Here is a 13,592-nt window from a genome sequence, read left to right as displayed (position 1 = left end):
CAGCCTGACCGCAGGGACGGCACACAAACACCGCCCGCGCCGGCGGCGATACGCGCTGTCCTTGGGGGCTGCCGGCTCCGCGGAGCGGCCGCTCCCTCCAAGGCCTCTGTGGGCCGCGGGCTCGGGCACGGCCGGTGCCCAGCGGGTTGATGGAGCTGCTGCTCCGCCAGCAGCACCCTGGGCAGGAGGGAGGGCACGGGGCACGGGTCTGAATGTGGGGACGTGCTCTGCCCTACCGAGCCAGGCTCTGCCTGCTCTGCACGCCTAGGGTGTCCACGAACATTGGACAGTTTGTCCCAGCCCAAACGCAGTGCTCTCCCTTTCTGGCTGCCTCAGCCATGTTCGTGTACCAAAGCACTGCGGCCACAGTGGGAGTGTTTCTCTGTTGCTGTGTATCTGGGTCCCAGCCCTGAGTTCACCCTGGTGTGTGCATTCCTGTAGTGCCCGGCAGAATGGAGGCCCTGGAGGAGAAGGAGGAAGTGGAGCAGCCACCAGAAGATGTGATCTCTTTGCGTATCAGTGATTTGCTCGATGAGTTGGAGCTAGATGCGGAGGAAGCCTCTGTCAGAAGCCATGAAACGTAAGTCTCTGCCCATGGCTGGGATGAGCAGAGGTGTTCCCTTTGGGCCCCACAGGGTGATTGCACACGTGTGGATGGCACATGCGTCCCTTTGCATGGTGATGGGAGTGAGCAAGTTTCTTGTGCCTGATGAGTTTGTCCAAGAGTGTGGGTGTGCAAGTAAGACAAGGTAACTCATTTGATTGTACATGCATTCACCGCTGTATAAAGATCCCCCAAGACTCTGGGTATATGTCAGTTTCTCATTGCTCCAGAGATGTTTGGCTATGTCAAAATCATATCCTTGGATATGGCCCCCATTTTGTATCTGTAAAACAGGGAAGCCCTGCCATGTTTTGATATCAGATCATCCTGCCTGTATTGCTCCTGGCTTATTTATTACTTGTGTCTCTCTGCCTCCCCCTTCTACATAAGTGAATTTGACTGGAGCACCATTGACACATCCAACTTACCATCTTCGTACAAGACCAATTCCCGGCAGGAGAAGAAGCTGCTGCAGCAGGCTGACCATTTCTTGCAGCAGTACTCTCACCTGTGCCCTGACCGCAAGCCGCTCTTCATCCACCCGCTCAACGAGTGTGGAGTGCAGGTATGGGCTGCGTGGGGCTGGGCACAGCACAGGGAACACTTGGATTCCACTGTGCCAAATGCTGTGGAAGAGCAGCAGCCCCTCCTGGCTAAAGGGAATGGGAACCTGCTGGATGAACCCACAGCTCCTGAGCGGGCACACAGAGCCCCAGGAACATCCTGGCTGTCCAAATCCATGAGCCATATAAATGTTGGTGTTGCCATGTGGGCTGCAGAGTGATGCTTAGGAAACAGGAGAGACCACAGAAACATAAAGGGAAGGAAAAGAAACACATGAACTAGATAAGGCTCAGGCTCAACCACAGATAGGGATCCAGAGTTAGGACTTACTCTGAACTTCTCTGAAGTTACAGTGAAGGAGTAAATGTGGAAGTTTTTGGTCTGGTTTTGTTTTCTCTGGGCCCATGCTGCGCAACTGTTGTCTAGTTCTGGGCCTAATTTTTCCCCCCTGCCCTCTGGGCATCTGGAATTGCTACTTTGTACCAGCCTTCCCCAAAATTTGTTGTATCATTAACATGCAAGGCAAAAAAAAATTGCTGGAGGATATAAAAGCCAGAAAAGGCAGTAGCTGTTTGACTTGCTTGAAAATGAAGAGAAGAATTGGCTAACATCTGGAATGTGGCTGAGATGAGGTTGCAGCTTCAGCCACAGGCAAGCAGACAGCCTCCCAGCCCCATGAAATTTCCATCCTGGAACTGGAGAGAAGGGATATTGCAGCTGTTGATATGCTGTAGAAAGATCCTGAATTTGATCTGCAGCATCCAGGGGTGGTCTGAGGATGGCTTTGGAGAGGACACTCTGCCAAGGGCCTCTTGGCTAACCAGACTCCTCTTTTTGCCCTACAGAAGTTTGTGAGCACAACAGTGAGGCCAACCCTGCTGCCTTACCCAGACATGTACTACTGGTCAGGCTGTGCCAGCTTTGTCAGTAACTACCTCATCATGGAGCCCCTCAAGTGCCCAATCACACCGGTAAGAAAGGGGCTGCAGCCCCAGCAGAGACACAGCAGAGGTGACAGAAGGGCCTTTCAGCAGGACACAGTGGGCAGGTCCCAGTGGCTGGGATCACAAAGGTCTCTGACACTTCCACCATCCCCTCACTATTTAGGCAGCCCCCTGATTTTCCTAGACCCAGTGCATTCTGTTGGATCCACTGTGCATGTGCAGTGTGGTACCTTTAAAGTAATTAAGCACCATTTCTTCAAGACCAGACCCTGCCTTCAGCCAGCCCACGTGAGCAGCTGGAGCACTCTGGGAGGCAGTGGCTGACAAGCCTCCCCTCTGAAAACCATGACACCTTGGAACAGAGGAGCACATAAACCCTAGGGGACGATACTTGATCTCAGTGACCTGTTCTTAGGCACTTTTTGACTTTTATATTCCCATATCTGGCTATATTTTGGGATGAAGGGAGATTTCTAGGTTAGCAAAAAAGGGATGATGCCAGAGCTGGGGCAGGTTCTTGATGAGAATCAGCTAAAAGAACACACTTCTTGCTGTCAAGGACTGCAGAGTGACCTAAACAATCTACACCAGGCACAGGCTGTCCCAAGAGCCCCAGGGTCTCAAGAGGAGCTCTGGCACTTTGTGATTACACAGAAGGTATCTCCATTTAGCAGGTGGAGACTGCCTTGATCACCTTAGGTGATGTCTGAGAACTGAGTGGGATTAGAACCTCTGTATGCAGTACATGTGCTGTGATACTTTTTATTGCTCACCAGTGAGGGCCAGAAAAGAAATATGTTTCCTCCTGTGAACTATAATTTAGCTTATGGATGTTTTCCTTGGAAGATCTGTAGACAGAACAGCAGGAGAGAGAGGGAAATCCCATTCCAGGATTAGCATTAGGTTTTCAGCAGTTTGATGGGTTTGTCATTTCCTTCCCTTCCTGTGGTTAGATTTGTCACCACATTTGAGGTCAGAGTTTCCCCAGATCATTTTGGAGGGGAGTTTTAGAGTCAGTGGCTTTTAAAGAAATGTTACACAACAGATTCCCATAGGGTGCAGGGCCCAGGGGTGTGGGCAATGCCTCTCTCTGCCTGGTGCATGTTTCAGCTCCACAAGACAAGCACTGTGAACGTGATCTCTCTCTTTGAAGCCCAGCTCACTCTATTCCCCAACCACCATTGTGAAGTACCAGCGAGGGAACTGCTTTGACTTCAGCGTGCTGCTGTGCTCCCTGCTGGTGGGGGCTGGCTATGATGCCTACTGTGTGCATGGATATGCCACCCTGGAGATGTGCTCCATGGACCAGACCCAGGAGGTGTGCCCACGGCTCAAGAAGCCCCCAGAGGTGAGATCTGCAGGCAGTGGGCAGGGACGAGTCCAGCACACATGCTCAGCCTGTTCATGTCCAGTGAGCTCCAGAGCTGACCTAGGGGGAGCAGCTTCAGGTCCACACTGGGTTTGAGTCTGTGCCCACCAAAGGAATCTTTTGAGTGATTTTCTACAGCTCCTATCAAGGCCTTTTTGGCTTCACTGAATTGCTGCTCACCAGGTGCAATATAGCAAACTGCCAAATGTTGGGAACTGGGGGTTACCTGTAAGCCATCCATTTACTTCCTTCTCTTGATCTCTGCTGTGTTTCACAGTAATACCCTGCTTTTGCAGGAACCAGTAAAGGAGGATCCCAACATGTATAAAATTAAGTACCCTTCAGAGCCAAAGAGCCAGTTTGAGCTTCAGCAGAAGGCCAAGGAGGAGGAAGAAGCTAAACCCACACAAGAGGAGGAAAAAGAAGAGGAGGTGGTGGAGGTGAGTTAGCAAGGTCCACCTTCCTGTGAGCTTCAGGAAAAGTAGCTGAGACAGAGGTGATGTCTGGCCAAAGAGAAGAGCTCACACCCTCCTGAAGGATGACACAACCTTGATCATGGCCATGAGCTCCTGGCCTGCAGGGGCACAGTGTGTGCTGGCACAGGAACATGTGCTGACTATGTACCTCACTCTTAAAGAGCATTAAGAGCCTGGAGTTCTTCAGAAGTGGACAGAGGAAAGGACAAGATGGCCCTTGGGCTGGAATGAAGTGTCAGTGAAATGGCAATAATTATTGCTCTATGCTCTGTGCTGCAGGAGGTGGAAAAGCCCAAGCGAGACTCTTTGCATGGCCTACGGGTGCACGCCTGGGTTCTGGTTCTGTCTGGGAAGAGGAAGGTGCCCGAGACCTTCTTCATCAACCCCTTCACAGGGAACAGCCACAGCACCAAGGATGAGTGCTTCCTTGGCATTGAGAGCATCTGGAACGACAAGAACTACTGGGTGAACATGCAGGACTGCCGCAACGGCTGCAAGGTAGGGAGCCCTCGGCACCCTGCCTGGGCACTGAGGGACAGCTGGGCTCTCCTGAGTCCTGGGGAAGCCCAAGACCAGGAGTGCTCCAGTTTCCACTTAACCATTCCTTGTGGTGGTTTTGGTCATGTTGCTCTGATTACACAGACAATGGAACTACTCCAGGGCATCCCAGACTCTGAGCTAGCAAACACAGATCACATCTATGAAATCCCTACAGTGCAAAAGTTTCAGCTTTTAAGGATGGCTAGGCATCCCTGCTCTCAAACAACAGCTTTTGAGGCAGAGGATGTTTTGGGTCTGTCAGGCATAGCTCAAGGAAGGTAAAATCTTGATTCAGCTCTTACCACACCTCAGCTACCCCCCAGCAGACACAGGGTGTGGGAGGTGAGGGTCTGAGTTAGATCAGCTTGCCCTTGGGGCCATACTTGCCCAGAGGAAGGAGGCAGAAGCATTTCCAGCCATTTTCTCTCATCTGAGGAAGAGGCATCACGAGGAAGGGGTTCTGCAACCTCCAGGCACAGGAACAGTCTTTGGGTTCTCACCAGCCAGCCAAGGATTTGAGGAGCTCAACTCCCTAGAGTTCCTAAAGTCTCTGGCACCCAGGCAGGTCCAGAGCACCACAGACATATTGATGCAGTGGTCAAATTTAGTGACAGGCCCTTGACAATGTCCTGTAGTTAAAAGAGTTTTTTCTATATGCCCTAGGATCTCAGCTTTGACTTGAGTAATCATTTCTACTGGGAAATTATGTTTCCAGAGAGCAACGAGGACTCTCAGTTGCCCACAGAGTCACCCAAGGACAGCACAGATGACATGGTGAGTGACACAAGCAATTCTCTTGAGCACTGGGGACCCTGTATGGAACCAGTGTGTCCATAGTGAATATCTGCCTGCCTGCTGCCCTCCCCAGGTCACATCCCTTCTACTCTGGCCAGGTTTAGATTCCTTCTGCGTCTAGGAGAGTTCTGGTGATTTCTGAAGCAGGACTCCAAGTGGTACTTTAGGTGTCATAAGTGGCTAGGGATCTCTGCAAGCCTCCAGTGCATTGGCCTTTGGGGTGAAATAATTTTAAAAAATAAAATCCAGAATGAGATTTTTGTGGACATTCTTTCTATGCTGGTCACCTTCCCCTCTTGGCTGCAAGGTGAACCTGCCAAGCAAAAGCAGAAATAATGTGTGTCCTCTAAAATACAAAAAATGCCATGTACTAGAAGCACAAAATGTTGTCATGTTGGGAGAAGACAGCATGATAAAACAGACCTTGCACCTGCACAGCAGGACAGAGGAATGCAAATAATAATTCCCTCCTGCTATCTACTCTTCTCAGCCTGTTCCCGTAACTGGGGAGCAAAGAGTCCTCCAGGGTCTACATAAAATAATCTGGTGATTGCCACATTCATTCCCTGCCAGCATGAGCAATAGCCAGGAGAAGATAATTCCATCAGGCTCGAGTAGGGATGTGCTGTTGTAGCTGTGCCATGGTGCTCACCAGAGCACAGCCTCACATGAGCTGAGCTCTCATCACTGCAGTTCACCAGGACCAAAATGCCTCCTGGCACAGTAAGAGATGCTGCCAAAAGCACAAATCTCTGCTTCTATTTCAGCAAGAAAAGAAGAAAATAGGCAGTAGCTTTGAGATGCCACTATCATGGGTAGAGCGAATTAAGGTATCTTGCCAAGGTAGGTATTTTTCCTTTGCCTTTTGCTTGCCCCCAGCTGACCTTTCAGTGGGTTTGGGACATTTGTCTATGTCACAAGTGGTCAAAGCACAATAGATGAAGGCCACAACACCTGTTGGTTCAGTGGCTGCCCTCAGTGCTGCCCTGTCTCATCCCCACAGACACACACCCCACACTGTGTTTTCCTGCCAGCTGGGAATTTTGCCTGGGATGGTCTTTCTCTTACTGCTATGCACAAGGAACTGCTCCTGCATTATCAAATACCTGTTTGGGGAGAGAAAAGAGTTATTATACCATTATAACATTAAAGGACAACAGGCAGAATCTGAACAGCTTTATTGCCAGCAGAACACAATAAATAAATGGATAATGTCTCTTACACCATGTTTTTTTCCCCTCTTAAATTCTTTTTTTTGGGGCTGAGTACAGAGGAGCCAATTTGTTTGACATGTCTCTTGCCCACTGCAGAATATGAGAATCCCTTTCCCCGGGGGAAGAAGGTGATCCTGTACGACAAAGCAAAGCAGGAGAAATGGGCGGCGTATGCAAATACCGACGGGCTGGTGGAACGCCTCACTGTCTACGCAGACTCTGACCGTAAGAGGGATGAGTGAGCACGCTCCAAACACTGAGCACACAGCGTGGGCCGTGCTCATGGAAAGGGGGAGGTGTCCCCTTTCTGCCACAGTCTCTCTTGTGCTATCTCATTTTCCTTTCTTTGTGGGGGAATTACTTACTTTATCCTCAAACTTCATCATGCTTAGTCTGTGGAGCCCCTGAACTTTGCAGCATTGCTAGGGCATTTCACAAGAGTTGGAATCTGTTTCATACACCAGTGAAACTGTTCAGTGTCACAGGTCAGCTGCTTGGATTTTCAGTCTTCAGAGAAATGGAAGGCTGGTTGGATTTGATCCAATAGTGTCACTATCTTCATTTCCTCATTGGTGTCAAAAGGGGCCATAGAAGGGGCAGCTACAGCCTGAGGATATCTCTGTAGTTGCAAACATTATTTTTAACAGCTGGTTCAAGAAACCATGCAGATTCCAAACTGGACAGACAGTGTCCTGCCCTCAGCCTTCTTGGATAGTGTGATGCTCCAATCTCCTGACACCATCAATAAATATTTGGGATGGAATTTCTCTTGTCTATCCATAGCCCTTTGCTGTGCCATGTTCTATTCCTGAGCTCATTAGTCCAGTTCTGGTTGATGGAGAGGAATAGACCCTCTTAGGGTATAATTCATCTACTCAAATGTAGATCAGGATTCACATCCAAAATTCCCCTGTGCACAGGACAGTTCCAGTGGCCATACTGTGTCCACTGAGGCTGTATCAGGAGCACAGGGTGCTGGCACAGACACTCAAGAGCCCATCAGAATTTTGCCACCTCCAACAGGGTGACCTAAGGTTGCAAAATGACTTGTCTCCTGCCAGGTACTGAAGAACTGGAGGTGAAGGAATGGTTTGAACACCGAAAAGACCTGCTGTATATGAGAGAAGTGAATCATCAAACACAGCTGATCACAGACCATTTTAATCCTGGACACCCCCTCCTTCTTAAAGGTATTCCAGATCATCTGGGCACCCACTGCAGCTGATGGGATTTCACACGACTCCCTTCTAGCAGTGGCAAAAGCCCAAAGCTGAAAGGCAGGGGGGACAGGATACTTGTGGGATAAAATTGCCTAGATAAATAAAATTAACTCCAGTGAAGAGTAGAGAATTGGGTTGGTGGCTTGCAGTCCTGGGCAGTGTTCCCACAGCTGTGTAGTTTTCTATGTGTTAGAAAAATACATAGTTGTCATGTGTATCAGGGTGATAAATTTCTGCTTTTATCAGCAGAATTGATGGAAGCTGAAACTTTCTCTTTAGGATATGGTTTGTTCTCTCAGTGATGTGCAGCTGGGGATAACTCCTGCATCAGATCTGTTGCTAAAGCTGAAGAAAATGAGACCTCCCCTGGCCATGTGTGCAGTGTATTACAGCTGCTAACTCTGAAATTGTGTCTGATTTGTCCTTAGCTCACACCTACACATCACTGGAACCTGAGACTGGGCACACAGTGGAGTTTTACCACAAAGCACGAGTTGATGGCCTCTGGAAACGTTCTGAAACTGCTACAGAGATGACAGAGTACTTCGAGGAGCGGGAGGACCTCCTGCACAAGCGGCACATAAAGTTTGGTGAAAGAGAGCAGGGGATGGAAATGGCTGGCACAGCTGAGGCCAACGCCCGGCCCATAGTGGTATGGCCAAGGCAGGAACAGAAAATATGTGTCACTGTGATATTTAAACTATGCAAAACACACTGCCTGGGGCTCCAGTTCGTTTTCAGTGGGCATGGCTGAGGCTGATGTCTCCAGATGAGACATCCAAGCGTTGTTCAGCTGCTGTGTCTCACAGTTGCTTCCCTGACAGAGAGCTACTGTGACCAGTTGTCAGGAATTGCATTGAACAGCTAGAATTAAACTAGGAAACTAAGGCTTGGAAATTGTGTGTCAGAGGAAAGAAAAAAAAGTGACTATGATTTCAGAACAAAATTTTCACAAGATTCAAAACCAGGAAAATTATTTTGTGTGCTGAGCCCAAACTAATACCATTTTAGGTTCCTGATGAATTGTCTCATCACTCTGATTTGTTACAGGCAGGTAATCTTACTCTTCCTCTTGTCAGGTCAGGTTTGCAGAACAGAAGGAGAAAGTCTGACATCTGGCAGTATGTATGGCTCAGACACTTCACCTGCCAGGACAGAGCCATGCAGTGGTCTGTCTTTGGACTAGCACCAAACATGCTACCTTCTCCTCCCCAGTGTTGGGAAATGTGGGAAACTTTGCTTTCCTCCAAAATACCTTGTTTCCTGCAGGTCCCTCAGGCAGGGATGCGTCCCAAGCTAACTTGGAGTTTGGAAAGCATACTCTGCTCCACAAATAGGAAACTTCTGTATTGCTTTAAGCAGCTTTGTGGTTGGGTTTTTTTAAGACATAGGCAAGAACAGTAGGACCATTGGCCAAAAGATGCAAGTCCAGGCAGAAAAGCACAATTTTTACCCAAATCTGTAAATTTCCCAGTTTTGTGTTGTCTAAGTTGCTTCTGTATCTTTTTTTCACTCTCCATTAGCAAATCAGGGAGTATTTCCACAGAAATCCAAAAAAGCCTGCTGATGAAGATGTAGAGGAACGTGTCTTTAAGGTCATAGATGATGTCATCCAGCTGACCTATCACCTGGAGATCTATGACATCATTCCCTCAAAGGTGGTTTTCGCTAGAGTAATAGGGAGGGAGAAGAGAGAAGGTGAAGTCTTCCTGAGCAGAGAAAACACTGTCAAATACCAGGTATGAAGATCACAAGACACAAAGGTGAAATGTCAGTGAAAGAACTACAAACATGACAGATTCCACGCTGCCCCTCTACTCCACCTGCACAGCTCCAGGCTGACAACAGCCACAGCCCAGGAGAGGCACTGCCATGCTGGGAGTGCAGGACATGTGGCATGGCAGGGCTGCTCTGGCCATGCCTGAGGTCATCTTCTCGGGTTTGGTCATCAGGGAGACTCTACATCCCCCGGGATCCTGCAAAATGTGGGTTCAGCAGCTGTTGGACTCAGTTCTGGAGATTCATAGCAGGGAAGCCGCAATGTCCTCTGTTGTTCCCTCTTCAAAATAAGCAAGAACAGAGCAGCAAAGGCAGACACTCTTTCTTTTGGTTCTATTTCTGCTGTGGAGTTCTTAGGTCCTATCATTCCTTAAATAGCCCAGTGTGTTTACTCTGCAGATGCAGAGGCTTAATACATTGCAGCTAGTTAGCTAGCCTTAAATAAAAGATATTCCAAAAGAAGGGGAGTGCTGCCATGATCTCATCAGCCGTGAGGGGTTACCCCACTAACAGCATCAGTGCAAGTCTGTAACCAGAGGCAGAAGCCTGCCAGTAAATTCTGCAATGATGCTGTACAATTACACTTAGGAAAACCAAACAGAGAGTACAAAGTAGGCTCTTTTTCTTAATGTTAGTAGGGGTTTTTTTAATGTTAGTAGGGTTTTTTTTTAATGTTACAGGGTTTTTAAAATTCCCATTTCCCACTGGGGAGAATACACAGAATAGCATTGCTGGAATTCCATTTTTTTTCATCTCTATTTCTATACATTCCTATTCATCTCATTTCAACTGTAAAACAGCAGCATCAGCAATGTGTGCCATCTGGTTCACATTACTGATGGATTCTAAATCAAAATGAAGTCTGATAAACCCATGCTGCCCATGGCTTTGATGTTTCAATGATGGGAATGAGTGCTGCTTTACTGGCTGTAGCAGGACAATGCAGAGCAGATGATCTGTGCACCCAGGCAGTGCTGCTGTTCCTCACTGACTGATCTCTTCCAGCCCTGGTCCTCAGAGAAGCACAAGAACATGCGCTATCTCTACAACCTGCTGTGGGAGCTGAGGGCAGAACAGAAGGATCTGAAGCAGCTGGTGCGGGACTCTGAAGCAGAGGTAACAGGGAGGTGTCCAGTGGCAGAGCTGATCAGGTGCAGAAATAGTTTCAGCTGTCTGAAAGCCTCCTCAGCACAAACTGTGAGAAAAGACAAAGCTGGTGGCCATGCTGAATTATTATGCTTGCTACTCAGGCATTGTTCAGTGAAGATGTAGCTGTAATATATTTATGGAGGGTCACACACTCTCCTGCTCCTGCTCTCAGTCTTCCTTCCCTGTGAGGAAACATTTCAGACAGCAAATGACAATATATGAATTGGGGCATCTGGAAGCCTACCTGCCATTTGCCCAGGAATGAGGCCAAAAAGGAAGGATATTGGATGTAATGCTAGATCTAGGTGCTAGGCATTGCAGGAAACCCTATCCCAAATGCTGAAGTGACTTGTTGCATGAGCAGCTGTAGGGAAATACTTCATAAACCACTTTGTTTGTACTGCTGATCACACTGACTGGGTAACAGATCTGTGTTCTTTGTAATTACTTCATGATAAATATAATCATTCTAGCAGATGGAGCCACAGCTATTGGATTTCTTGTAATGCTTTTTGAGGAAGAGAAATCCCTGAAGGAGCTGCAGAGGGAATGCTCAACTACATTAGCCCAGAATATTAGTATAATTAAGAACAACTTTGCAAAAATCACATTTTTTCCTCAGAAATTTGAAGCTAGTTCACTGTGACCTCATGAACTACCTTGCCAAATTTCTCAGTCTTGTTGTATTAACAGACAAAATATTCCCACTGCTTGTACTGCATATCCTATATAAGACAAAGAATAAGCCAAAGCTATCAGTGCCATTTCTAAAGTAGTGCCAAAACTGTGATTCCAGAAAAGCTTTATCAGTTAATATCAGTAATTACATTCAAGAATTTCATACACAGTAGCAATCTAAAATTAAGACTATGAGCTTGATCTAGCAGGATGTAAACATATTTGCACAGATCTATATTTAATCTCATTCTACAATTCTTGTACGCAGCATTTGCTCTGTTAGCAGGTCAGGCTTATAGAGGTACATTCATTTTGTGGGAAAGCTGAGGGGTCTTTCTTCTGATTTCTTGGAAGATGTTAAATATTTTGGCGGTCCGGGAGAACGAAGAAGCCAATATAAAACTGGCAGTTTCAATATACAGCACTGCACAGAGAGACCAGCGTATAGCCTCGGTAGGTAAACTTCATTCATGTCAGCATTCAGTACAGGCACTCAAAGAAATCCAGAGTCAGCTTTTTCTCTCTCAGGAATTATCTCTGAAGAGCTTTTAATATCATTAAAATATATTGGGATAAATCACAGTATGGTGTAAGTCAGCACAGCTTCAATTGCCTTGCCAGGGAAATATACCATGGTTGTGCTATGGTCACCTCCTGACTTTCTGGAAAGACTTGAACCACTGAGAAAGATTACTGTGTTTTGTTTAGTTAATAAAGGAAACAATGAAGAATGTTTAGTTGATAATAGGGATTATGGGGGGAGTATTTTAAAAGAGCCATAAATAAATAAATAAATAAATAAAATATAATAAAAGAGCCATAAATGCCAGTATATATACAGATATATGTATTTTTATTTGTAATTGGCATCAAAGAACAAAATAGCCACAGGGTCAAATTTAGTCCTTATCCCAGTCACAGATTTTTTGGTTCTCCAGGGCTTCCTGACTCTACTGAGGCAAAACATTTGGATTTGCTGCCTCTTCAGGCTCCACATTTTGATTCCCCTTGTTTTCTTCTTCTCACAAGACCTCATCTCAAACTTTTGCCCCCTCCCAAAAATAAATCAGCTCCAGATTGTTGTTTCCTTCATCTCAGCTCTGTGAATTAAGTTGTGTTTTTGCTCCTCACTTTCTCTTTCCCCGACTTCTGGTTGCTTGTTCCCTCACAGATTTTGGAAGCGGAGGAGAGGAGCTCCCAGAATTCCTTGGAGAAGAAGAGTCAGCAAACGGGAGAGGAGGATGAATCTGTCACCCAGCACACTGCAACCAACTCCACGACGTGAAGTGGAGCCTCTGCAGGGGCTGGGAATGACTGCCTGAGCAGGGCAGGTTTACAGCTCAGCCTCCTGGCAACCTGGAACAGAAGCTACTCTGTGAAATGCTTTAATCCACATCCCACTGCAGTTTCCCTCTGATTCCCCCCTTCTTGTTCTAAGAAAAAGCAGTTGGCACAATAGAAAAAACCATTCTCCTAAAGAGGTGCTGCTCAGGAACCCTCACCTGGCTGGGCACCTCAGGCATTACTGATTTCTTCTTTCCTTTTTTGGAGTTGCCTACTGTAAACTTTTCAGTATTATCAGATTTGCAGACATTTTAATAAATTTACACCATTCTGCACCTTTTCCTTTTTCCTATTTTTTTCTAAGGCCCATCTGCAGTTACATCAATTGTCTCCTCATGAAACTCCATCATGTTTGAGACTTGAGTCTCCATGAGACCTTAGCCCTAAGGTCTGCCTCAGAAGGGGAGACAAACCATGCACAGTCTTTCAGAGCTTTTCTTTTCCAAATCTGCTCCATAGCTGCTGGTAGCAGGAGTGGGGTTATTTAAAAATACTGATTCTTTTCCAACATAATAATTAAACGAATTTACAAGTCAGTTTTTCATAAGCAAAGGTTTTGAACTGGTGAGTTCACAAATGTAACATTTCTTTGACCTGATCTAGAGCCCTGTAATGACAAAACATAACACTGTGGGTATGAACTCATCAATGTTAATTCAATACTAGAGAAGACAGCAGAATAAATTCATTTAAAAATCCTTTTATAGGCATTAGGGACACAGCAGCTGCCAAACCATCAGCAAATGCATATTATAGAATCATAGAATATTACAGGGTTGGAATGGCTCTTAAAGATCATCTAGCCCCAAGCCCCCTGGCCAGGGGATTTCCCTGTAGTCCTTCAAGGCCACTTGTCCTCGTATCCACCTCTTGAAAGTTTCTTTTTCCTGTCTGAGAAAAAAACTTCTTTTCTACA

At 46.8% G+C, this 13,592-nt stretch overlaps 1 protein-coding gene across 1 annotated transcript; it reads left to right on the top strand.

The window, feature by feature from the left end:
- The first annotated feature begins 452 nt into the window (after positions 1-452).
- Positions 453-13,297, top strand: DRC7 (dynein regulatory complex subunit 7). The gene is made up of 15 exons (XM_054296396.1): positions 453-580; positions 995-1,169; positions 2,014-2,139; positions 3,266-3,460; positions 3,778-3,921; positions 4,237-4,455; positions 5,161-5,271; positions 6,060-6,135; positions 6,603-6,731; positions 7,568-7,696; positions 8,155-8,378; positions 9,250-9,465; positions 10,511-10,621; positions 11,687-11,785; positions 12,504-13,297. The coding sequence occupies exons 1-15, from the start codon at positions 453-455 to the stop codon at positions 12,615-12,617; spliced, it is 2,196 nt and encodes a 731-aa protein (XP_054152371.1). The 3' UTR covers positions 12,618-13,297.
- The last annotated feature ends 295 nt before the right edge of the window (positions 13,298-13,592 follow it).

Source organism: Melozone crissalis, unplaced genomic scaffold (assembly GCF_028551555.1).
Source record: "Melozone crissalis strain CALT ecotype California unplaced genomic scaffold, PUWL_Pcris_2 ptg000007l_1, whole genome shotgun sequence".
Classification (NCBI taxonomy): Eukaryota; Metazoa; Chordata; class Aves; order Passeriformes; family Passerellidae; genus Melozone; species Melozone crissalis.
Note: the sequence above shows the minus strand (reverse complement) of the source record. Positions and strands in the feature narration are given on the sequence as shown.